The sequence below is a fragment of the Polyodon spathula genome, chromosome 16 (assembly GCF_017654505.1).
Source record: "Polyodon spathula isolate WHYD16114869_AA chromosome 16, ASM1765450v1, whole genome shotgun sequence".
Classification (NCBI taxonomy): Eukaryota; Metazoa; Chordata; class Actinopteri; order Acipenseriformes; family Polyodontidae; genus Polyodon; species Polyodon spathula.
This window is the reverse complement of record NC_054549.1, coordinates 18,262,290-18,290,165: the sequence shown is the minus strand read 5'-3', so window position 1 is coordinate 18,290,165 and position 27,876 is coordinate 18,262,290. Positions and strand designations below refer to the sequence as shown.

Sequence of the window (27,876 nt, the reverse complement as noted above, 5' to 3'; positions counted from 1 at the left end):
GCCTTATAACAAGAACACAAGTGCATGACCATGCTGCCCTATAACAAGAACACAAGTGCACAACCCTACTGCCTTATAACAAGAACACAAGAGCACGATCATACCGCCTGATAACAAGAACACAAGAGCACGATCATACCGCCTGATAACAAGAACACAAGTGCATGACCATACTGCCTTATAACAAGAACACAAGTGCACAACCATACTGCCTTATAACATGGGAGCACTGGATATGGAATTGCCCTGCGCTGTCAAGTATAATTTCAAAAATAAGCTGTCATAATCAGTTTCTCTGTAAATGATCTAATTTGTTTGACAGAAACATGATTGCTTTTGCTGGCTCTTATTAGTACTGGGGGATTTTCTTTGCATCAACAGCAATTTTGTGGTTAGGTTTTTGATTCAGTCCGCAACTTTTTTTTAATCACTTATTTCCCAGGTGCAGATATAGTCTTTATGATATTAACGCACTTTAAGTTCATTTTCTCCCTTTAACATTATTACCAAATTAAATCAATATCTTGTTTTTATTATTAGGTTAAGTATTTTTATTTTCCAAAACAACACGAGAATTACATTTTAATTGTGGCTCTGCTATCTTTATAGCATCTTATAAAAAGTACCTAATAACAAAAGCTATGAGACCTAAGTACAGTTGTTTAATGCCAGCACTAACATGTACAACCTTCATGACAGGTAATGTTTAGTGTGTGATTTCTTACCGCTGCTATAAGGGTGGTGGTGTTATAATTCAAATGCTATCCAAGTGCTGGTCTTTACAGTCATGTGTTTAAAACGTTATATTATTTTATTTTCTGTTTAGAACACAGTACCGGTTAACACATAGAAATGAGCTATTTTACAGGGTTCAAAATTAGTTTTTTCAACAAAGGACAAGATAAGATGATAATTTTGCCTACAAGTAATGACCAAAAATGAAATATTTACTATGAAAGTTGTTCCCCTTTAATTGAACTACCATAGGGTAGATTTGCAGAAATGAACTTGTCTGTTGCTACATTCATATCTTCCCCATGTGTATCCCGTGTTTATGGCCCACTTGTGCAATTCTGCTCACTGTAACCTGCTTTCCTTACTCCATGTTTATTTTAAGTGTCAGCTCCTCTTTGAAACAATAGTCTTTTAACATTTATCACAAAGTAGGACAAATGGCCTTGAAATGGGCAAAGTCTCACTAGATTCGGTACACGTGGAAAGAAACAGTGGCACTTCCAGGAAGAATTCCCATCTTATAGACCAGGGTTGGACAACCCTGCTCCTGGAGTTTCATTCCACCTGAGTTCTCAATTACTTCACCGAGCTGATTGTATTAATTAGTCAGAACTAACATGTTAGCCATTGATGATTGAACGATTCCCAGAAACCCTGCCGGATTGTGGCTCTCCAGGAACAGGGCATGCCACCCCTGCTATAGACCCTTGAACTTGTACTCAAGCACACACAGTAACTGCAGTCCCGGCAGTACTTTAGAGGCTTGGAATTCCCTGTGACGCATCCATGACTTCATTCCCAATCAGTGTTCTTTGTGGAGGGTGTCTGCTTGATTTCTTACGCTGTCATGGTTCAAATCCTTTGCATGTTGTTATTTACATTTTTTTTAAGTGACCCACACCATGTACAATGTACTATGAGTTAAAATGTATATACACACAGTGTAGTTCTGGGATATACGGTTTTGTATGTTCAACATGTGTTTCTGTTTTGCAGTGAATCTCTTAGATACATCGTCGATCCAGGGGGAGTGGGGCTGGCTGTCATATCCAGCACATGGGGTAAGTACTGGACACCTGTTCAAGGTTTAGAGATTCTGAAAAGCAGTTGTGTGTCTTAACACTTTGGAACAGGACTGCTGGTCCATACTAAAGCAACATGGAGGAGAGGTTGAGAATCTTTTTGTTTAATAGTTTACCAACACTTACACAAAGTGCAAATCTATTCCATTCATCAAGACAGGGTGTGATATATATTGGAAATACCTATTAAACATTTAGATTGTTACAATTCAATGCATTAACCTGCAGAATTAACCTGTCATGCAGCACTTTGTTGAAATAGTTTCAAAATCAAGAAAAAAAACATTTTCAAATGTCTTAAACAGTTAGCTTTTAAACTGATATTTATTTACACCACTGATGCTTCAGTTACTTAGTCCCATGGCACTCTCTGTCTTTCTAACTGTGTCTGGTATTAAGGCAATATGAGATTGATTATCCTCTCTAGTTCATGATAATATACTCATATCAGCATCTCCATGTTGAAACACTATGTAAAACGCTCAAAGAAAAAATAAAGATGAAAAGCTCTTTCATAAAGAGACACAGATGGGTGTGGTGCTCAACAGAGGGACCTAAGTCCTGTATGTGCGTGCCTGTAGGAGCTCCAGGTATGCAGCAATGCCATCCACCAATCAGGAAGACTGCTGGATGGCCAAGTCCTGGCGCTTGATCAATATGTGGTAAAATACTGGAGTGGTTGCCACACTTATTTTGCTTTAGCTTTGGTTTCTGGATCACAGAGATAATGACTTTAGAAATGCAACTATAGTTCATAAATGTACCTAAGGTTTGCAGTTTACCAAGCTGTTGGAGTGTAGTGTACAAATAGACTAACACTCAGAGTTCTAATACATATTATTGCTTATTTCAGGAACTGGAATGTTTACCTCCAAGTGCTCTGCACTTCAGAAGTAATTAATCATTGCAATTATATTCCATGACTTTATAGAAAATGACCTTGAAGTATGTTCTGCTCTCTTTCTTTTGCTTTTACTCAACAGATACTTGAATAAATCTTTTGGATTTGACTTTGCCTTCTCTTATAAAGTTTACATTTGCATTGTCATTTTGCAGTTTTCCCCTATGTGTTTCCCATGGTTAAACTATTCATCTACCATAGTTTGCCAAGTTTTTTTTTTTAATATGCTTTACTATACCTCTCTGGTGTTTACAATACTTGCCTATGCTTTTCCATGCTTTCCCTATGTTTTGTTACATTTTGCTTTGCTTTTACTATGGGAAAGTCTCCACTACTAAAGTCATAGAATCTACTACTCCTGATCTTATGTGAAATACACAAAACTGTGTTAGAATCTGTCCAGAAACAAAGAAACAATGGAATTCAGACAATTAGAAAAGCTATGGCAATACTTAAGTTAGAAAAACAAACCAATGTTATCTACTGTACTGTAAGAATGCACTCAACAAACTCCTAACTTGGCTGCAGTCAGCTATACAGCAGCATAGGTTGTTTTTGAAAATGCATTGGTAAACAGAGATCCCTTGTTAGCTCCTGATCTGATGCGCTAAATCCCACATATATGTATGCAGATCGCTGTGTAATTGCTCTAATTTACAAGATGAAGCACTATAAATTACAGAAGAAAGTTAAAGGGGGGGGGGGGCTCCTGGAAACACTGCAACCCCCCCCCCCCCTTCCCCAGTGCAGTTCAATTACATCTGATTAAGACTTCAAATAGATTCAGAATGATTTGTGATTTCCAACTAGCCACTCCATCAAAAGGCAGGTCAGTGTACAAAGCCATTTATGCTGTGTGACATTCATTACACTGTAATTAGAGAAGTGCTTTCATTTCTAAAAGGCTATGCATGACTGTCCACTGCTCTCATGCCCGGTTTTAATTTTTGCCTTTGAGATAATGTTGGTAGTGATAATGACATTAAGTGTACTTTCTCATCGTTAAAATAGACCGGTCCTATCAGGCATTTCATCTTCTACAAGTGATAGTTAATTTAATCTACTGAGCAATTGAAAAGGCTTATTGGGTAATAAGAAGTCTTGACTCCTCAGTGATTCCCATGTATAGGTGACTGTGGCAGGAATTTAAGCACGTGACAGGTAAAGAGCACTCACACTCACACACACAGATACAAGTATTATAACATAATGGCACAATAAAAAAACAACAACATTATTACTCTCACATAGAAATCCACAGCATATTACAATTTCCACTCATTACACAGCAATTGCATGACAAATTGCTCAGCATGACTGATTTTAATGATCATTTCATATTAGGAGGAAAGGAATCCAAGAGCTGCTGCTGGAATAACATGGGCCATATTTATCAAAAGTTGTTTACCAAGCAACTTGCCATTTAGAGAAAGGAAAAATACACAAGTAATGTTCAGAACTAAATCCTTAAAACAGCCTCTGTTGCTATTGTTACTGGTGCTCATTATACCAACAGCCTATGGAACTCACCTCATTTTGTTTCTCTAGTGGTCCCAGTTTTAGATCAGGATCCACCCACTTTGGCTTGTCTAGGGCAAATGAAATCTCAAATTCTCTTGCAGTTGCAATATAGTGCCAGAGCGCTTGGCTGTGTTTTACTCCTCAGATCTAATAAATGCAGATCTGCTAGAAGCTTTTAAACTCATACGTACCTCCTTATTCTTCTCTAACTATCTAGAGATTTCATCCAATGTCTGTGAAATGCACACAATCAACATGCAGCTTCAAGTAATTGTAGCTGCAAAATAATTCAATGCCCATTGTGTACTTCCATTAGCTACATAGGTCTCAATTGTGCAGTTTTTAAAGAAACACGGGTTACAGCAAACATATGTTTTCATTATAAAACAGCCTTCTATAAAGTCTGTTACTGCTTTACCTTCTGGACCATTTCACACCAGCAGTGTCTTCTGGGTCAAACCATGTTATTGGCTGAAAGCATGTCAGTCAATAGGGGAAGCAACTGATTGGTTGTTGACAGGAAAGAAGCCAGATAAGGGTTGGAGACATGTTTAGCCTCCAGCTGAAATGACCAGGGAGTGCAGTATTCTGTTTCAAAACTGCACATTAAAGATCTATATGACAAATGCACTGAACTTTTTTGTTAGCTAGTTACTTTAATATACTGAACAATATTGTAGGAGCAAAAATTGTGACACTCCATTTGGCTATCAGATGACATATTGATACAGAATTGAAAACAGTGCAAAATAACAATGTTGCATGAATTATGAATCGGCATACTGTATATGATATACATGTTTTTTTTTGTAAAATAAAAATAAAACTAAAATAATAAGCAAAATGCAAAGGGGCTCCCGAGTGGCGCATCCGGTAAAGGCGCTCCGCCTGCTATTCAGGATCCGCCCTAATTCTTGGAGATCGCCAGTTCAAATCCAAGTTATGCCACTGCCGACCATGGATGGGAGCTCCCAGGGGAGGTGCCCAGGCAGGGTAGAGGTTAGGTCAGCTGGGGAGTCCTTGGCTCACCGCATACCAATGACCCCTGTAGCATAAAAAACAAAGAAGCAAATGCAAGTTTACATAGCAAGTCTCTAGGCTGTTTGCCATAGGTACTGTGGTCTTATTGTGACATAGTAATTTAAAAAAGAAAAAAAATCTGATAAATCAACAATGCTGACTACTAGACTACTAGATGCAGTGGTCAGCCAAGGAAACTTACTGCAGCAGATGAAAGACACATCATGTTTACTTCCCTTCGCAATCGGAAGATGTCCAGCAATACCATCAGCTCAGCATTGGCAGAAAACAGTGGGATCCTAGTACACCCATCTACTGTCCGGAGAAGTCTGGTCAGAAGTGGCCTTCATTGAAGACTTGCGGCCAAAAAGCCATATATACCTCCAATGTGGAAACAAGGCCAAGCGACTCAACTATGCAGGAAAACACAGGAACTGGGGTGCAGAAAAATGGCAGCAGGTGCTCTGGACCGATGAGTCAAAATTTGAAATATTTGGCTGTAGCAGAAGGCAGTTTGTTCGCCGAAGGGCTGGAGAGCGATACACGAATGAGTGTCTGCAGGCAACAGTGAAGCATGGTGGAGGTTCCTTGCAAGTTTGGGGCTGCATTTCTGCAAATGGAGTTGGGGATTTGGTCAGAATTAATGGTCTCCTCAATGCTGAGAAGTACAGGCAGATACTTATCCATCATACAATACCATCAGTGAGGCATCTGATTGGCCCCAAATTTATTCTGCAACATGACAATGACCCCAAACATACAGCGAAAGTCATTAAGAACTATCTTCAGCGTAAAGAAGGACAAGGAGTCCTGGAAGTGATGGTATGGCCTCCACAGAGCTCTGATCTCAACATCATTGAGTCTGTCTGGGATTACATGAAGAGAGAGAAGCAACAGAGGCTGCCTAAATCCACAGAAGAACTGTGGTTAGTTCTCCAAGTTGTTTGGGCCAACCTACCTGCTGAGTTCCTTCAAAAACTTTGTGCAAGTGTACCTAGAAGAATTGATGCTGTTTTGAAGGCAAAGGGTAGTCACACCAAATATTGATTTGATGTAGATTTTTCTTCTGTTCACTCACTTTGCATTTAGTTAATTGATAAATATAATCTATTAACATGTCTATTTTTGAAAGCATTCTTACTTTACAGCATTTATTCACACCTGCCTAAAACTTGTGCACATTACTCTATATATATATATATATATATGGCATGACATGGAATTTAAAGGTCAGTAATTACAGAGTGCATGCTATCATTTCCTTTGCAATCATGGATATGACATTGTACAATATTAATAATGCCACAACAGTACAGAAATGAAAAGCCCAATGTTTTTCCACATTTTCTAGGTTAATGCTTTTCTTTCCTTCCTGAAATAGATTATAATTAATAGTAAACGTTAATGTCTGTAAACTCCAGGAGTTTATAGCCTTATTATTTCTAGTTGTGGCATGACCCCTATAAGATAATAAGACTGCATGCTGTGCCATGTGTAAATTATAAACACAAAAGGCTCACGACTACACCACAGAACAGCTGTACAAACCAACCAGCAAAAAATCAGAAGAGCAAAATGAAGGGCACCTTTCAAATGACTTAGGAGGAAGAAAAACGATTCAAATTTAAGATTCTGATGCAACAATGCAGAAACTCGTAAAATCGTTTAAATCGAAATTACAAATGAGGTACAGACTTGTATGCATATAAAGCTGCGGACACATAAGGCGTGTTTCTATAAAACAAAGAGTAGAGTCTGATACTACAGATATATTTTGTCTGTCTCCATGTTGACACTTATCCAGTTAGCAAGTGGCTACAATATGTTTGTGTTTAAGTTATATGTTAAATAGCCTACACTATCCTGTGGTCCATTGTTTCATTTTTCCATTTAGTAGCTTATTTATATATTTGTGGGAGTGGGCACGCAAATTCGGGGGTGCCAGTGCTACCATTGTGTGTTGAGCTTTGATTCTGCATTCCAGTGCAGGTTATATGTGAGTCTGGACTCGTCTGAGGAATATTGGTATATACCGTACACCTGTGATAGCTGCTTGGCAGGGTATTGTTAACAGTCCATTGTTGTGTGGTATTCCAGTTCTGCTCATTCACACATAGCTGTTGTGCATTTCTGCTATATTGGTTTTGAAAGTGCAGGTGGTTTTGCGAGGCACAAACACATTATGAATTGAGCAATAAACTGCTATTTTCCAACTTCTCCCAACTGTTTTGTGCTGTGTTTGAAAATATGAATTTTTGTGCAAAAGCACTATTTTTTGCAAGGCACAAATTTTGTGAGGGGATTGTGCATCACTTCAAATGTCTGGGCCTATATTTTGGAGTTCTACAAGGACAGGAAAATTTAGAGTTTCACTTATAAAATAAAGCACAGTGAATGCATGATAAAGTAAAGGCAAGCATGATGAAGCCCAGAGAAGTATGGTAAAGCATATTAAAAAGCACAGGAAAACTGCAAATATATTGTGTTAAAATTTGAATAGAGGGAGGGCCATTGCTTGTATATGTGTGTAACATGGGGGAGTTACCTTCGTGGGTTGTCAGTGAATAATAATGAGTAAGACACAGATCAATGGGTATTTACATGCCACAAAGGCATGAAGATTTAATAACAACACAGGCCCGACGGTAGGGTACAACAGTGGCAATCCTAGCGCCGGATTTAATAAAGAAAACAAAACAAAACAAAGTTAAAAATACAAGTTTACCACATGGTAAGCACCAGCCTCTCTAAAAGAGACATCCTGCTCCTGAAGCCTACTACACTATGAAATCCTCTCTATACTGGTTGGGATCTACATCGCTAACTACCCTACTGCTGTTGCTTCCAAAGTCCCGGCCTCTGTGCGACTCCAGGTCTTTCCGACGGGGTTGGCTGGGCAGCGCATTCACAGGCACCGTCTTGCAGTTGAAGGGTTGCGCAGTAGTTATCCTGCAGAGTGGAAGCTCTCCTCCTAGATGTAATTAAGGCACGCTTTCACTCAATGTAGACATGGCTGTGGCACAGACGCTTTTTGAGCCCTAGCCAATCAGGACCCCCTGAGCAGCACAGGACTGCATGAGCTTTCCTGCTCAACTCATTGCCTAGCAACGCATCTCCTGTCCTCCCCACAACCAACAACAGGGTCCTTTTGGTAATGCTGTGTTATCAGGTAATAATAATACTCTATCCCGCTGCTAGGGAGGTGACTGTTCTCAGTTCACTTCTGAGGAGTTTAAGATAAGTTAATTATATTCATTTTTTTTAAAAATTTGTATTAATATTTAATAAATATTTTACAAAATTCACATCCTCTTGTCCGTTTTGTTTAAGTAACTCTTTCTTTTCCATTGAGAGCTATATTTCTATATTGCCTCTTCAATCTTTTCTTTAATAAAGCCGCAAACCTTCTATGTTATTTTTTTGCTTTGACAGCAGTTCCCATGCTGCTGATCCTATCTAAATTTAACCAGACTCTAATTATGATGTGTTCATATATACTGCCACTTGGGGCCTTCTTATCTTGAAAGCGTGACATCATTTTGGTTTTGCTTTATTAAGAGACACATCAAAAACTAAATAAAGATGCTGGGCTTTAGAAGCTGCAAATATCTTTCCTATCTTCAGCTGGCTCAATCATTAATATGAAATGGTTATTGTTTTTTCTCCTTGGGCGTAAACCGTTGGCAATATACTTAATAAATTGCTGAAATAATGATATATGGCAGAGGGTGCTGCTGGTGTTGATTGACTTTAGTTTGTAATGAGGTGGCAGGAACAGGTCTTTAGAATAAAGTTTTTTTTTTTTTTTTAATTGCATGCTTCCAAAGCTTTCAAATTCCTCCCTGGGTCATGTTGCCTGATCTAACTGCACTTCAGAGTTGACTTCAAAAAGGACAGGGTGAGCTGGTGGCAACAGGGCATCGCCATTCCTGTACTTGCATCTCTTAGTAGACACTAATTAGAATTATATTTCTGATGCTGGGGTTCTTTTTGCTCATTAAGGAGTTGATTTCAACATCAATGTGCTGACAATGCACTATTCATAAGGCTAGGTTCAATGCCAGCAATGTCAATCAAGGAGGGTGCAGGCTTATACTTTCTTTCCACAGTCCAAAACCAAAGCCACCTTTCAACAGTGTTTTTCAGCTCTAGTCCTACACCAGCGCTAACACTTTAGGTTTTGTGTAGTATAATGGAAGTTCTGAGGACTCTTATGCTGTTATGTTCTGTAACAAGGATACACTGAATGGCTCAATAAAAAAGTAGCCTGCTGTTCTGAGAAAAGTTTCTTATCCCAGCAGGGGATGAAATCCCTTGCAACAGGCCCACTTATCCAGTTATTAAAATTGGTGTTAAAATTTGGTGAAGTTATAGGGAGTATATGATTGTGGGGATAACTGTACATCATCTGTATGCCACTGTTACGTAGAATGCTACACACTTTGCTTGAATAAATGTGCTTTATTATTCTTTTAATTAAATCACTGCTAGGTAGAACACAACAGCAAATGCAATGTCTCGAACAACATCGTGTCAGTCTCAGAAACACACACTGACTAACTATCGCGTCAACCTGTCGTGAAGTAACGTAAAGCATGTGCAGCTAGTCCGTACAAACACAACACTCACAATTACATTTTTCTTGAGAATACATTCAATTTTTCCATATACTTTAAATCAGTCATTTTAATATATTCTACCATGAGCTCTTACATATCACTTATGCAATTGTTTTTGAACTATTGCCAGTCCTTATTTTATTCCGTATTCTGTAAATACAGTTGGTTAGGGTTAGGGTTAGTGTCATCATTTTTCTTCAATGTAGAAAGTCCGAATATGTTCCCTCACTGCAGCAATCACTGCAACAAGAGAACTGAAGGTCAGTGGTTGTCCTCTGAACTCACAACCAAGCCAATAGCCTATTTACACCCGGGAACCCTACAAATAAGCAAGCGACTGAGCCCTAGAGGACAAAGGCCTGCTTTGAGTTCAGGGGGTGTCCAACAAGTAGGGGCTACTGTAGCACAGTGAGGAGAAGCAGACCCTGACCATTATACCTCCATAACACTTCCAATGAAATTCCCAGTGAAGAATGACATACTGGAGATAACCCTGCACTCCCCTGACATTACAACTGGCCTTGCACACCACATGCCTTTTTGCTGCACTTTGTTATTTTCTGTGATCATTGTATTTTTTAATAACCATTTCATTTTGAGTGCTGAAGTAATAAAGCTTAAAAAACGGATGCACATTGGTACAGAGAATTAATGGTTTTCGGAACTACAAAAAAAACTTTTGAGTTGTGCTGGTGCTTTTTTACTTTTTCACTTGCCCTTTTTGTGTGTCACCTTGATTGATTAAAAAAAAAAAACTCACAGGGATCATGCTGAAAACTGTTCTGACAAAATGATGACATGCACTGTACTCTCCAGCACTGGCGGTTTGCCAGAAAGAGCTGGCTTTTGATACAGCAGCAATTAAATGGAACAGCAAGATAATCTAAATACTGTGAACAAACCTTGATATGATACTTGATACATTCTAACCCACTCAAAGCACACACCAACAGAAGCACATGTTATAGCACACATGATGCATTTCCATTTTAAAACATGAGATCTGACACTGAATCAAGTTCTCACTTGCCATGCCTTATTCACAGAACATCTGCTACACTTGCACTTCCTAGATCACCTCAGCAGTGTTTTCTGGGTCAAATACTGTCTTTAACCTAGCGTAGTACCAGATATGTTTTAAAATAAAAATGAATGATTCTTTCAAAACTGCACATGTGCTGGTATAAGAATGCATTGCAGGTCATTACTGGAATGAGCTACACTCACGTTGTAATTCGAGTTTAAACCTCCAAATGAGTAATGAAGCTGCCCTACCTGACAGGAGGTTGTAGCCTTGGCATTAGCACCGGGCTGATACTCTCTGCTATTTGAACCAACCATCAACCTGGTGTTCGTCCAAGGCAGGCTGGGGTTCTTTTAACAGTGATGTGTCCTTGACTCAGCACTGACACAGTGACATGATTGCCGATATGCTTGTGATTGCACAGATACAATGAGCTGTGCCTATAGCAGCAGCGCACTGATAGATGTGATTTATCTGGCTGACAATCACAAGTCCTGATTTAAAACATGCCAGATTACAGAGTCCTGATTTAAAACATACCAGATCACTGAGTCCTAATTTAAAACATGCCAGATCACTGAGTCCTGATTTAAAACATGCCAGATCACAGAGTCCTGATTTAAAACATACCAGATCACAGAGTCCTGATTTAAAGCATGCCAGATCACAGAGTCCTGATTTAAAACATGCCAGATAACAGAAACCTGATTTAAAACATGCCAGGTCACTGATGTAATTGGAAGGCAAATATTTAGTCTTAGCTGAGACAAGGTCTAATTCCATGCTGTTATGTCATGGTACAGTGTAATAGCTTGTTGGGACTCCTGAAGGGGTGTCAGTTCTTTTCAAAAGACCCCCTGCTGTACTTCTCTAGCCTACGCAGATACTGATATCTTCTATTCTCACAGGGAGATCTAGGATCAATGATGAACCGGCTCGTTTCTGGATGGGTGTCAAGTATAACCAGTGGAGTCTCCTGAGTGTATGGGCAGCCAGCTGTTAGTCTGAATGCAAATGAGAAATAATTAAAGAGCCACTTGGCAGGGGTATGAAATAGATAGGTGTAGAACGACTACTAATGTGAGTCAAATAGGGCGACTCATGGTCACTTTAAAAAATATATTAACATGTCATGTATTTGATTATGTCTGGTGCTCTTTTTGTGTATGCACTTTCGTAACTCTTTTTTAAAAAACCTTGGAAATGTGTATTTTGTTTAAATAATATTCTAAATGGTCATTTAAATGTAAATGGATTGCGACCACAACATCTGTAACCGCACGCTTCACAATCACTTCACAAGCATGTGACTTGGGATATTTTGGGCTTTTTTTGTTCCTGGTCGCTTCTGTCAAAAGTTAAAAACATAACAAGACTTTGAGGAACTTTTAATAGAATATCAAGATTTATATAACCCCTCACTCTGGAGATGCCCAAATAATAGAAACCACGTTGGTGTGTATTATTCAGAAAAAAAAAACTGAAAAGGACTGGAGAAAATGTGAAGCTCAGTGGAGAAAACTGCGTGATAGATTTGTGAAGAGCAACACTTTGCTGGGGATTGCCAGTTGCTATGTGTGACAGTGTCACTGGCATCACTGTGTATTTTTGCGTTGAAGCAATGGTTCCAATCTGTTTAACTGATGATGAAACCTTTCCCCTGTCATTCTAAACATTTCTCTCACTGTCACATATCTGCATCTCTGTAATTAATGTATACAATTCTTCCTTTTGGAATCTTTGTTGGTTGAGAGGATAGATATACCAACATAGGATTTAAGAGGTACAAACTCACATCTCCTAAAATGTCAATTTTTCCAATTACGCAAGTGTATTCTGTATTTAAAGTATGAAAGGCAGCTATACAGTTAAAAGGGCTGCAACACGATGCGTCCTGTACAGAAAATATAGCTGTCTGCGTCTGACATATCGCATTCATTTGTATCGTATCGCCCTTATCAGCCTCAGACCCCTCCCTTGGTCCGCTTCTCACACTGCACGTGCTGAATTCTGCCCCTTGCTGAATTTTGCACTACTTTGAGATATGCACATGCACCATTGTCTGTTCGTGTGATTACTTAAGCTATTCATTTATTCATCACCGTGGTTTACTGTGAACATTCTGTATTACAAATTCAATTGACATTTTAGACATAATGATGTACTGTGCAGTCGTGCAGTTTAATAACACAATTGTGTATTATTTCTTTCTACACAACAAAAGAAGTGCTTTTGTCCGAAAAGTCCTGAAATATGTTTTTCAGTCATTTAAACTGTAATACTTTAGCCGTACTTTAACTTGTACATCCAAAAACACCTTTTCATTTTTTTCATATCTTTCATTTAAGTACAGTGCAGTTCTACCTCCTTCAAACCATATCTATAGAGATAACTATATAATATATATATATATACTATATATATATATATATATATATATATATATATATATATATATATATATATATATATATATATATGTACACTTTGTCCACATTACCACGTGTATGTGCCTGCATTACCATGGTTCATTACTATATTGATTGCTAAACCACGCTTTGCTATATTGTGTAATTCTTGCTCACGTTTTGATTTACTGGAACTTGCATTAAGCATTTAATACTACGCTAACATTGTTTGGATTATACATACAACTTATCATACTGTTAACTGCAATTCAGATACTGTGGTGCAATATACTGCTTAAGACTACGGCTTACTACTGTTCTCATATTATTATAATTACGTGTGTAGTGTATGAAAAAAGCAAAAGTACCTTTTATTTTAGTCACATATTTCAAAATTACATGAGTCTGAGGCTAGATATAGCACATATTTTAAATTTCAAATACATATCAACTAAAAGTAGGCAGAGTGGAAAGTGATACCCCCCCCCCCCCCCTTTTTAGTTCTGAAAGATTGAAAAGTGTGATCAGAAATAGGGCGTGGCTAGGTTTTCACTTTTTTGGGCTTGATTTGACAAACAAGGTCACTGGCAACCCTGATCTGGATACACTGCGATCTTTAGGAGACTTTTTTTTTCTCTCTTGGCAAATGCTCCTGAATGCATGTTGATGTACAGCCCTGTTGATTTATGATTCATGATGTGTGCTTTAAATATATGTTTTAATTTAACTCAAGAATTGAATGTTTTATTGAATAAGATCAATTTTCACTTGAAGCAAATAAGCAAATGTTTGTTTTTATTTAACTCAAAAACTGAATATCTTTATTGAAAAATAAAAATGTTCATATAACGCTTTTTTTTTTTATTGTCCTATTTTTAAAACTGTTTACCATTCCTAATATTATAAAATATGTCACTCTAAGTCACAATTGTGATTATGAACATTTTGTTTCCTTCAGTGCAAGATTCATGTGCCCCAATATAGTTCAGCTAATGGTGTATCGGGTCGATTGTAACACGTGTTACAACTGACCCCAACCCAGGGAGCCATTACTAAACCTTGTGTTCCAGCAAGAAACAACAAAACTAAGAGCAACCCATTCTGTCAGTTATAAGTACAGAGATCAGGGATGAGAATGCTAAAAACCTGGATCCACAAAGCGGATAACACAGGTATATATCACAAAAAGAAAATTGGGGAAAAAATTTACTTTACTAGGTCAAAAAATTATTTTTGTAGATTAAATCTTAGGGCTTTGGCACAGAGAGCTCCTCTTCCACAGGCAGACAGAGACCTGGACTGAGCATGTTTTAAATACAGTGAAGATGCATAAAAACAACTGTGATTGATTCCTTTGACAAGGTGATGAATGGTTGTGGTCTGGAATATTTTAATAATAAGGATGCTTTTGTGTGATCTGTGATCAGGGAATAATTCCATTCACTCATTCAATAATACAGTATATAGGGAGTGTATGGAGTCCACAGGCAATAGTACAGTATGTATGGGGTTAAATGGGATCATTCCCCCAGCAATGATACAGTATAGAGGGTGTATGGGATCATTCCTCCAGCATTACCCCTCTATTCCTCCAGGGAGAATGAGGTGGGAATCCTCAGTATATTCTCTGAATGGGGCGATGTGGCAAAGTGATAGTTACTGTGCAGTTGTAGAACAGTTGCAGTGCAGGTTCAATGATACAGACAGACAACAAAGTACAGTTGAAATGGTTTCTTTTATTTATAATGCAGTGGTCTGATGACCAAGTAGTAAATAATAGAGGGCTGGGAATACACAGCAATGTGCATTGCTCAGTAATAATAAAGGGTTGCAGTCTCGCAAATAATAAACACAGTGTTAAACACAATTAGACACACACACACACACACGATCACCAGTCGAAAGTGAGTGCTGCAGTGCTTGTGGTGAAGTACCATTTATTACGTAAAACAATGGTGCAGTGATGTCCGGGTTTTTGTGCTGGCCCTAAACGACAGCTCCGGAACATGTTAGTCGTCTAGTCTTAAACAAAGAAACAGACAGGTTTTAGACAGACTGAACAAACAAACAAAACAGTCGTTGTTCTTTCTTATACTGGTCCTTCCGGGTCAGATCACATAAGAACATAAGAACATAAGAACATAAGAAAGTTTACAAATGAGAGGAGGCCATTCGGCCCATCTTGCTCGTTTGGTTGTTAGTAGCTTATTGATCCCAGAATCTCATCAAGCAGCTTCTTGAAGGATCCCAGGGTGTCAGCTTCAACAACATTACTGGGGAGTTGATTCCAGACCCTCACAATTCTCTGTGTAAAAAAGTGCCTCCTATTTTCTGTTCTGAATGCCCCTTTGTCTAATCTCCATTTGTGACCCCTGGTCCTTGTTTATTTTTTTCAGGCTGAAAAAGTCCCTTGGGTCGACACTGTCAATACCTTTTAGAATTTTGAATGCTTGAATTAGGTCGTCACGTAGTCTTCTTTGTTCAAGACTGAACAGATTCAATTCTTTTAGCCTGTCTGCATATGACATGCCTTCTGGTCGCTCTTCTTTGCACTCTTTCTAGAACAGCAATATCTTTTTTATAGCGAGGTGACCAGAACTGCACACAATATTCAAGATGAGGTCTTACTAGTGCATTGTACAGTTTTAACATTACTTCCCTTGATTTAAATTCAACACTTTTCACAATGTATCCGAGCATCTTGTTAGCCTTTTTTATAGCTTCCCCACATTGTCTAGATGAAGACATTTCTGAGTCAACAAAAACTCCTAGGTCTTTTTCATAGATTCCTTCTCCAATTTCAGTATCTCCCATATGATATTTATAATGTACATTTTTATTTCCTGCATGCAGTACCTTACACTATTCTCTATTAAATGCCATTTGCCATGTGTCTGCCCAGTTCTGTCTGAATCTTGTCTAGATCATTTTGAATGACCTTTGCTGCTGCAACAGTGTTTGCCACTCCTCCTACTTTTGTGTCGTCTGCAAATTTAACAAGTTTGCTTACTATACCAGAATCTAAATCATTAATGTAGATTAGGAATAGCAGAGGACCTAATACTGATCCCTGTGGTACACCGCTGGTTACCACACTCCATTCTGAGGTTTTTCCTCTAATCAGTACTTTCTGTTTTCTACATGTTAACCACTCCCTAATCCATGTACATGTGTTTCCTTGAATCCCAACTGCGTTCAGTTTGAGAATTAATCTTTTGTGCGGGACTTTGTCAAAAGCTTTCTGGAAATCTAAATAAACCATGTCATATGCTTTGCAATTATCCATTATCGATGTTGCATCCTCAAAAAAATCAAGCAAGTTAGTTAGACACGATCTCCCTTTCCTAAAACCATGTTGACTGTCTCCCAGGACCCTGTTACCATATAGGTAATTTTCCATTTTGGATCTTATTATAGTTTCCATAAGTTTGCATATAATAGAAGTCAGGCTTACTGGTCTGTAGTTACCTGGTTCAGTTTTGTTTCCCTTTTTGTGGATCGGTATTACGTTTGCAATTTTCCAGTATATACCGTCAACCATGACCCCTTGGTTAACGAGCGCACCCGCTCCTCCAATCCACAGATGCCACACTGTTAACCTTCCATGTCAATGAGTTAGTGTACCGTAGCTCCGCCCACTTTCTAGATGGCTGACTTCCGTTGAACCCTGGGAATGAATTGTTGGGCCATCAAGTCCAGGGCAGTCTGTTCCCTTTACACAGCGCCCTCGCAGGCCAGGAGAAAGATCTAACACCAAGAATCATTCTTTCTCTGTCACAGGTGATCATTCTGCTGCCATGTGCATTATGTCTGAAACTGACTTGCAGCAGGGAGACGCAGCTTGTATATTTCACAGAAAACATGCTGGAAACCATCTGTATTACATTATTGTCTGTTTTCCACAGACTATACTTTGACACGGATTAATTTGAACCCTGTTTATGGTCTCTTCACATGTGTCTTTTTAGATAGAAACTTCAGCTCAGTTTGCAGCCTGTCTGTTGTTTCCTCTCATTACCAATGATAGTGAAAGGGCTACGGACTGTTCGGATAAGTCAGACGTAGGCAGATCAGTAACTGGCATTTCTTGACTAAATTAGATTGGAAACTAGAGTCCAAATCAAAACAACAATAGAAATTAAAGATTATTTCAGGCATTTTGAAGCTGTTTAAAACACGTATAAGTGGCAGTCTTGTTTGAATACTGAACCACAGCTCTGTCCTGAATTTCAGCAGCACACCACTAGATTGGAATGTAAGCGAAGTCACAATTGAAACTAGTCCCGGGGAGCACGTTATCCCACTCATGTTATGCCACTGAAGTGGGATAACAAAAATATATCCCACGCTCAATATAACCACGAATGTGGTATATATGCATCCATCATTTATAGTAGACCCTGATTTTGATATCATACAGCCATCTTACATTTCTTTATAAGATAAAGTAGACCCTGATATTCTTGCAATACAGCCATCTAACATTTCTTTACAATTCATAGCAGTGTGTGGAGTGGATATCTCTTGTATCGTGCAGCACACTGCCCTGTGTGGAGTGGATGTCTCTTGTATCGTGCTGCACACTATGTGATTTTGTATATATTCAAGATGTTTCTATTGCTTTGTTGTATAACCCCTGTAAATGTCCTGAACTGAAGAAATGTTACATTATATAATATATTTGTTTCAGGTTTTTATTTTGTACCCAAGATGATGAATAGGTGAAATGTATTTTTGTTGTTGTTGTTGTTGTTGGTTTATTTTTAAACCACTTGAACTTTCCAGCGTACCCAGGAAACACTAGTGCAGTGCATATCCAGGAAACACTAGTGCAGTGCATATCCAGGAAACACTAGTGCAGTGCATATCCAGGAAACACTAGTGCAGTGCATATCCAGGAAACACTAGTGCAGTGCATATCCAGGAAACACTAGTGCAGTGCATATCCAGGAAACACTAGTGCAGTATATTTATATGGTGGAAAACATCACGGTCTTGTGGGTTTGTGTCTATAACCTGCATCCAAACCAAAGCGCTTACCGTAGATAATAAAAAAAATGCTGGATCGCTGGATATGTCATATTGCTTAACACAACACTCATTGCCTCTGTGTGGAGAAGCCTTTTTGTGCGTCATTTCTGCCTGCCAGATATGATTAATTTCTTTGTGGTTTTTGCAAGTAAACAGTCAGGAAACAGATGTTGAGTAATTATGTGGTCAATTAATTTCACAAATGACTTTAACCCTTTGCAGAGGTTGTTTTGCTTTACAGAAGCGTGGCAGGTAAAGCTGGTGAGCGGTTTTGTTTTTCTCCGTTGAGGTGGTGAATTGTGATAGCTTGTTTACTGATTTGCCACGAGGTCGGCATTAGAGACAACTCTAGCTTCAGGCTGAGAAATCACTCAGAATTTTTCCAAGTGTCCTGCCAGGGCAGCTCAGTTCAATTTGTCACATCACGTCAGATCGTGCCAATAAAACATGTGCACGCTTTGGAAGTCTTGTGCCCCACAGAGACCTGTGAAACTCTTGTATAGCCTTTTCATTGACAATGATAGCAGAGTGACACCCACATGCCAGGAATGTGAACATAATGCACAGAGAACATAATGCACATGTGAACATAATGGACAGAGGGTGCACACATAAGAAGTGATATAGTGTGAAACTCCTTTCAAATCCAGTCTTGGAAGAACCAGTGTACATCTGAGATTCCAGAAAACTCTAGTGTGTGGGGCTTTTGTTAGTGGGGGGTAGAAAAGCAATACTTGTAACATAAAAATCCAATTGAAAGTTTGTATTCAAAAACATATTTAAAAACATAGGCTGGTCACGGTTTTGCCTCCCTAACCATTGGGAGTGCCAGAGTAAATGCGACAATCCCCAGTAAACAAGGATGACTTTGCACAGCCGGGATGCAAACCTGCGCTCCCCTGACTGCATGACCCTGCACACCTTGCAGCTATGCTTTTACTAGGTGTGCCTCTGGGTGATCCCCAGATTTGACAATTAATCTTTTAAAAAATTCTAATTTGACTTTCTGTTCAATACTTTTTTCATTAGGTGTGTACTGATGGAAGCCTGTAAAGGAGAAACATGTTTGATCTTAGGTGTCATATCATGTGAACATTTTATATATGTTGCAAAATATTCCCAGTCTGATAGCTTTAGGGTTTGCGTTTGCTTAATTTCTTTTAAGAGGTTTTATTTTATGGTCAAACCACAAACCACAAACCTCCATGACCAATTCTTTACTGATTTAATGGTCTTCCCAAACAAAACCCAGACATTAAGCAACACAGAGATATAAAAAATCTAGAACATAATAACACTGCAATGTAGAGGGGTGGAAACTGGAAAACTGCGCTAAAATCTAAAAACTGTGATATGAAGCTTGCTTTCAGCCATCCAAGATATTGAGTTGATTTGTGTGAGTCCGATGGAAAGACTTTTTCTCTCCATGTGAGGTTTTTACTCAGTGATAGAGAGCAATACTCCATAGAAAACAGATGCATCTGGACAATCAAAATTAACATTGCATTAGAAGAATTAGATTTATTGAGTTGTTTTAATCTTTTATACTGGTGGAAGCTTCTCTACTTTGCAAATATTCTTAGTACACTATGATTGCTAGTTGTGATCCTTGTTCTAGATACATAGAAGTGCCAGCAAAGTATTTTATAAATGAACTACTGCACAATGTATGGGGTGGGGGGGGGTGGCTGACACCTATGGACAAGATTAATATTACCAATTTAACCCTTGAGCCCAATTTGACCTAAGCTTAGCAGGACAAGCCAGTAGCCAACTAGCCACTGGGAGGGGACCAGACAAGGATATTATTTATAACTCTGAACTTCACCCCAACATGCTTAATGCCAGGTTCTTTGAAATAGAGGATGATGGCTGGTTTGGGCAACAAAAAGGAGAAGAGACAAGAATACAATTGCAAGATCTTGTATTACACAGCAAGTTAGTCACATCCAAGCAGTTATTAATCATTAATATAACACACAATCAGATTAACCACAGTGATAAAAATCTAAATGCAATGGCATGGGGCTTCCAACAGGCAAGACATACACAGCAGCACACAGCCAACAGCAGCACTGAAAGAAGCAATCAAAGCTCATGGAGGGACCAAGTTCACAGACACACTTATAAACAATAATGATGATTCTCACTGCATATGATTAATAACTACCTTAGTAAATACACCAATAAATAATCTTACATACTGTATACTAATACATATACATAGGCTTTTAAGCATGGTCATTTCATTTTCGTATAATTAACAGCACTGAAATAATCTAATCTATACAATTGGCAAGACTTAATAAACAACCTATAATGCAATATTTGTTTTCTCAATGTAAAACACGGTGTATTATAATATCCTCCAAAGTGACTGGCCTAAATAAATGAGAATAACAGCTAGCATGATGTTTCATAGATTCCACAAGATGTCACAAGCCATCCTGGGGTCTGTTCAAATAATCTGACAGTTGCAGATCTACATTCTGTTACTGTTTATATCTTTAAAAATCCTTAGTGTAGTTTTGTCTTTAATAGTAATTAAGAGGGCGGGTTTGATCAGTAAATATGCAAGAGGTTCCGTTTGTAGATCTGCCAGTGTTAAGATCAATTGAATAGACCCCTCTGGGTTAGTGGGTGCTTTTCACAATATGTTGTACACTTGGAAGAGTTGATCAATCATGACTAGAGTCTTTGCTGGTGGTTTTCTCTGTGGCCATTGTAGGAACACCCGGGAAACTGTCTTGATAAAGCAGTGACTCAGTGACGATCATGACTCTTGTGAAGTCATGCGACTTCCCAGCGACAGCGAGTGGGAGAAGTACAGGCGTGGAAAAGTACAGAGCAGTTTCGAAGCAGAAAGGAGAAATTGCATCTTGAATTGCTTTAATCAGAAAACAGAGGACATTGGGGAAACACAGCAGCAGCTCAAAGTCAAACAGCCGCGTGTGTTTTTCTGATAACAAACAAGCTGAAACTCGGAGCAGCTGATTCAAATTCAGCGCCGTTTTGAGACACGGGCGAGGGGAGGAGCCAACAGCACAGCAGAACAACACAGTTAAACGAGGCAGTCTTCCCAGCGACAGCGAGTGGAAGCGACAGCGAGTGGGAGAAGTACAGGCGTGGAAAAGTACAGAGCAGTTTCGAAGCAGTTGGAAAGCAGGTTGACGGCAGCAGAAGAAACTATACTTCAAAAAAAAAAACCTCAACATGGTCTTCAAGCCAGTAATCTGTGACACCTGCTTGATGTGGGAAATCCGAGAAAACCCAGCGGAGCTAAACCAAGTGTGCGTAAAGTGCCGCGCGATCCAGGATTTGCATAAACTAGTAAGTATGCTAGAAATGGAGCTGGAAGAAGTGAGACAGCAACAGGATCTTGAGGAACTGGCACACCCACAATTCATGGAAGTCTGCATCACCCCTAACAGACTGAAAGCCACCAGGGAGATAGAAGGTCAGAACAGCTGGGTTCAGGTAGGCAGAAGCAGGAAAAAAAAGAAACTTCCTCAAACACAACCACCAGAAATCAAAACAACCAACAGATTTGAGTCACTTCAGAATTTTGATGAGCAGAACCAACAACAAGAGAATGAAAGGAACAACATCCAGGACCCTATTGACAGTGGTGACCAGACAGCAAAAAGAAGGGAGGTCATGATTGTTGGGGACTCCATATTGAGAAACACAGCAAGTTCAATTCGCAGTTTGGACCCCCTTACTACAACAGTGTGCTGCCTTCCGGGAGCCTCAGTCAAGCACATCACTGAGAACGTGGACAGGCTCCTAGAACGAACAGGAGACGACCCGGTAGTAGTCGTCCACATCGGTACAAACAACATTGGAAGAGACAGACCAAAATCCCTGCAAAACAAATTCAGAGAGCTAGGAAGGAAATTAAAAGAGAAAACCAAAACTGTGGTATTTTCTGGTATACTACCCGCACCTTGCAAAGGACCATATGGACAGCTGGAAATAATTAATCAAAACGAATGGCTGAAGACGTGGTGCACACGGGAAGGCTTCACCTATCTTGATCATTGGACCACATTCTACAACGAGGACTATCTGTATAGACGGGATGGACTGCATTTAAATAACAAGGGAACTAGTCTACTCGGAGAAAAGATCCTCGAGCAGGTTCGGAAGCATTTAAACTAGAAAGGAAGGGGGGAGAAATCAACAAAAAAACAGAAGGGAGACCGCATCAAAACAAGAACAACAACTCAGGTAAGACAACCATTAAATGTATTTATCTAAATGCTAGAAGTATCAGAAACAAAATTCTAGAACTTGACAGGTAACTATGATGTGAGAAGTGTTACAGAAACGTGGTTATCTGAGAGTGATTGGGACGAATATAATATTTGTGGGTATACACTGTATAGGAAAGACAGGCAGGACAGAAGAGGAGGAGGGGTAGCGCTATACATAAGAAACAGTCTTGAAGCCCAGGTGTTAAACCTGGACAAAAAAAATAAAACCGAATCAATATGGGTCAGAATAACAGACAAAAATTCAAAAGGCATAATAATAGGAGCATGCTATAGACCGCCAGATTCAGACGGTGAGCACAATAATCTGTTATACAATGACATTAGAAATGTGTGTAGCAAAGGAGAAGCCATACTAATGGGGGATTTCAACTTCCCCCAAATAAAATGGGAAAACCCGATGGGTAGCGCGAAGGATGAAATAGAAATGGTGGAAATGACAAATGACTGCTTCCTAACACAATTTGTGAAGGCACCCACTAGAGGGGAGGCATGCCTTGATTTAGTCTTTTCAAATAACGAAGATAGAATAACTAAAACAGAGGTCAGAGAACCACTGGCAAACTCAGACCACAACATGGTCTCATTTGAAGTGTTTTTTAAATCCCCAAAAGTAAAGACTAAAGCTAAGGTTTACAATTTTAGAAAAGCAAACTATGAAGGTATGAAACAGAGACTAACAGAAGTAGATTGGAGTAAAATAGAGAAAACACCCACAGAAGAAGGATGGTTGTTCTTCAAAAATGTAGTACTAGAGGCGCAAAACAATTATATCCCTAAAGTAGACAAATCTAAATGTAAAACTAAATTGCCAAAATGGTTTAATAGATCAATTAAAAAAAATATTCAGCGAAAAAAGGCACTTTAAAGAGCATTAAAAAAGGACCAAAAAGAAAGTACGCAGAAAGAGTACACAGAACTGCAAACGCAAGTCAAAAAGGAAGTAAAGAGAGAAATAGAAATGAACATTGCTAAGGGAGCTAAAACCAATTCCAAAATGTTTTTCCAATATTACAACAGCAAGAGAACATTCAAAGAGGAGATTAAATGTTTAAGAGATACAAATGGCAAAATCGTAGAGGAAGAAAAAAAAATAGCAAATATATTAAATGATTACTTTTCACAAGTTTTTACAAAGGAAGATACTGACAACATGCCCCACATGTCATCCAGTTCCTATCCAGTTTTAAATAACTTTAGCATAACTGAGGCAGAAGTGTTAAAGGGACTAGGAGCTCTTGAAATAAACAAACCCCCTGGGCCGGATGAGATCCTCCCAGTAGTACTCAAAGAAATGAAAGAAGTAATTTACAAACCGCTAACCAAGATCATGCAGCAGTCTCTTGACACAGGGGTGGTACCGACAGACTGGAAAATTGCAAACGTAATACCGATCCACAAAAAGGGAAACAAAACTGAACCAGGTAACTACAGACCAGTAAGCCTGACTTCTATTATATGCAAACTTATGGAAACTATAATAAGATCCAAAATGGAAAATTACCTATATGGTAACAGGGTACTGGGAGACAGTCAACATGGTTTTAGTCTAACTAACTTGCTTGATTTTTTTGAGGATTCAACATCGATAATGGATAATTGCAAAGCCTATGACATGGTTTATTTAGATTTCCAGAAAGCTTTTGACAAAGTCCCGCACAAAAGATTAATTCTCAAACTGAACGCAGTTGGGATTCAAGGAAACACATGTACATGGATTAGGGAGTGGTTAACATGTAGAAAACAGAAAGTACTGATTAGAGGAAAAACCTCAGAATGGAGTGTGGTAACCAGCGGTGTACCACAGGGATCAGTATTAGGTCCTCTGCTATTCCTAATCTACATTAATGATTTAGATTCTGGTATAGTAAGCAAACTTGTTAAATTTGCAGACGACACAAAAGTAGGAGGAGTGGCAAACACTGTTGCAGCAGCAAAGGTCATTCAAAATGATCTAGACAAGATTCAGAACTGGGCAGACACATGGCAGTTGACATTTAATAGAGAAAAGTGTAAGGTACTGCACGCAGGAAATAAAAATGTACATTATAAATATCATATGGGAGATATTGAAATTGGAGAAGGAATCTATGAAAAAGACCTAGGAGTTTTTGTTGACTCAGAAATGTCTTCATCTAGACAATGTGGGGAAGCTATAAAAAAGGCTAACAAGATGCTCGGATACATTGTGAAAAGTGTTGAATTTAAATCAAGGGAAGTAATGTTAAAACTGTACAATGCACTAGTAAGACCTCATCTTGAATATTGTGTGCAGTTCTGGTCACCTCGCTATAAAAAAGATATTGCTGCTCTAGAAAGAGTGCAAAGAAGAGCGACCAGAATTATTCCGGGCTTAAAAGGCATGTCATATGCAGACAGGCTAAAAGAATTGAATCTGTTCAGTCTTGAACAAAGAAGACTATGTGGCGACCTAATTCAAGCATTCAAAATTCTAAAAGGTATTGACAGTGTCGACCCAAGGGACTTTTTCAGCCTGAAAAAAGAAACAAGGACCAGGGGTCACAAATGGAGTTTAGAAAAAGGGGCATTCAGAACAGAAAATAGGAGACACTTTTTTACACAGAGAATTGTGAGGGTCTGGAATCAACTCCCCAGTAATGTTGTTGAAGCTGACACCCTGGGATCCTTCAAGAAGCTGCTTGATGAGATTTTGGGATCAATAAGCTAATAACAACCAAACGAGCAAGATGGACTGAATGGCCTCCTCTCGTTTGTAAACTTTCTTATGTTCTTATGTTCTTAAGATCCTTCGGCTAACCCCATTATTGTTGCTGAATAGTGACCACAGACATTTGCATGCAGGGAATTTTCTAATTTGACTTATATTGTCTATTTTTTTAGCCAGTCAGTATAGCCCATGCTTACCTGCACAAACACAAACATATAAACGTGTTGCTAGGTACAGAACACACCATGCACAATGATGAGATAAGCCTGGCAAACCCTAGTAAAGGCTGGACAAAGCATGAGACACATCCGACATAACCTAGGAGAGGCCCAGCATAGCTTGCAACACATCCTACTCATGTCAGATATATGTAAATCATACATCACCTGATACTCTCAATAACCTGTGCTGCATGTTTTGTATTGTTGGATTATTTTACCTTCGCTACTAATGGATTGTAGCTCTCTTTATAGTCCATAGTTGGTACTGGTGCTATGATAGTACTAGTCTATGTAGTGTGTAGTATGGCCGTATGGACGACAGCCTCAATTTGAAATCATTTTAAACAGAGTTAGAGTGTCCACTCAGAGTCTAACCTGTCCAAAACATTTTCTTTTAGATAGAGTAGCTGTTAAGGCGATCTCATGAAAGCCCGTATTAAACAGACACCAAGGAAGTATTCTGTATAGTGGTGTAAAACTGAAAGTGACTGTGGAACACTACAGCTTAAAGTACAAGCTTATCCAGCCAGCAGCTTCACTCATTAAAGCTGAATCTTCAAGATGTCTTTCCAGAAATAGTTTTTATACACCTTTAAATCATCCTAATAGGCTGCTTTAATGAGTGCAAAACATTGAAGATGTTATAGAGCTGAAAAAGTGCATCTAGCAATGTAGAGAATGTGATAAATCATCTGGGAGCGCAGAGACTTCTCTGCTAGCGTACTGTTTTTGTTAGTTTAACAGGTCCTTCTCAGCAAAGCAGAATGGCAAGACATTTGTATTTATTGATTAGCTTTTTGTTATTTGTGATCTAACATTCACATTAAAGGGGCCGCCTTTGCCCTGCTAAACCATGTTTTTCTCCCTTTGTAAGAACTCTTCATCGTGCTGCATCTTAACCTTGGATTTATTTTATTTGTAGATATTTCATAGTTTGTGTGTCTTTTTCCTCAATCCCTGAACCACACTGGGCTCAGTCTGTTCTCAGAATGACTATAAATAGCTGGGAGTCAAACTAGCTAGCGGATACACTGATGACCCATTCTGGCAAACAAGAAGTAATTAGAACATGCACGGTTTAATTATCTTGATAGCTCACAAACCATTCTAAAGAGCATGTGGGTATTTATCTAGGGGAGGAGCTACTGCATTTAATTTCATTTTAATTCATTACATTCACCATCATTTTCTAGGTTTTTTAAATCCATAAACATGCAACTATTTTGCTTACCATTTGCAGGACAATACAGCATGTAATTGCTGTATTAATACATGAGAAGATTTCTGAACGAGAGGAGACCCATTCCAAACCCTTAGCACTCTCTAAGTGTGTTTACACTCACAGCCTCAGCCACCTCAGATTGAAAGATTCTTATCAGTCATTGTGATGAGTCAAAGGGGTTTCGGTCTGTGATTCAGCCTCCCGACAGTAGATGGCATCAAACCAACTCGGTACTTCCCTTACCAAGATCTCGTGACCATGGCAAAAGTCATCTTTTGAGGGGCGGCACCTTGGTGAGGGGCGGAAGTACGAGTATGTAACTTCCAGCCACTGGAGTCAAGTGAAGGAGAAGGACACGTGTCGGTTGGGGATTGGTGTTCCACTGACTACAGAGGCGGGACATTACATACTAAAGGGAACGTACTACTGTGTTCGGGGTTGGTCCGAAAATAAAGTAGGAGGAGTAACGGGTGAAGGGAGAGACTGGTTTTGTGCAGCGGGATTTTTGAAATACTAACATTTCTTTTGTCTTTTTTTTGTTTATGGTCACCACGAAGACAAATTAAAGACGAGTCATCAGTTTGTTTTGGATTTCACCCCTGCACTCCTTCTCTCATACCATTTTGTTTTTTTGTTTGTTATTTAATCCTTTTGTTGTGTATAGAAAATAAAAATAAATCATTTTATTTCTGTACACATAAATTACTGTCTGGACATTCCATTTAATACACTCTCGCCTCACAGTCATATATATATATATTTTAACTAAAGAAGATGTTGCTATTCAAACAAAAAAAAACAACCATGTTCATTCAGCACTTGCTGGCATTTACCATTAGCCCACAGAGGTGAAATACCATTGTTCAGTACATGGAGGAGAGGGGCAGTTCTTTACATTTTCTAATTAAAAGGTATCTTTATCCTTACAAGCTTGTTATAATCAAGCTTTTCCATTTGCTTCCCCACCATCGAGTTTCTGACAGTGATGATTTGCTACATTTCTGCCCTGTTCTTTATTTTGGATAAATCTTTATGTATTTCATGGGATGCTAGAAATATGTTGCTCACTCCTCTAAGCTTTACTGTATGTTATCTGGATATTTTCCAAGCTTGCTAATTATCCCCTGAT

At 38.8% G+C, this 27,876-nt stretch overlaps 1 protein-coding gene across 1 annotated transcript in view; it reads left to right on the top strand.

Annotated features, from left to right (window-relative positions):
- Window positions 1–27,876, top strand: part of LOC121329351 (ephrin type-A receptor 8-like) — a 160,756-nt gene that overhangs the window by 37,019 nt on the left and 95,861 nt on the right. Inside the window, exon 2 of the mRNA XM_041274920.1 lies at window positions 1,732–1,796. Within this exon, the coding sequence (XP_041130854.1) occupies window positions 1,732–1,796 (65 nt within the window). The remainder of the gene's footprint in view (window positions 1–1,731; window positions 1,797–27,876) is intronic.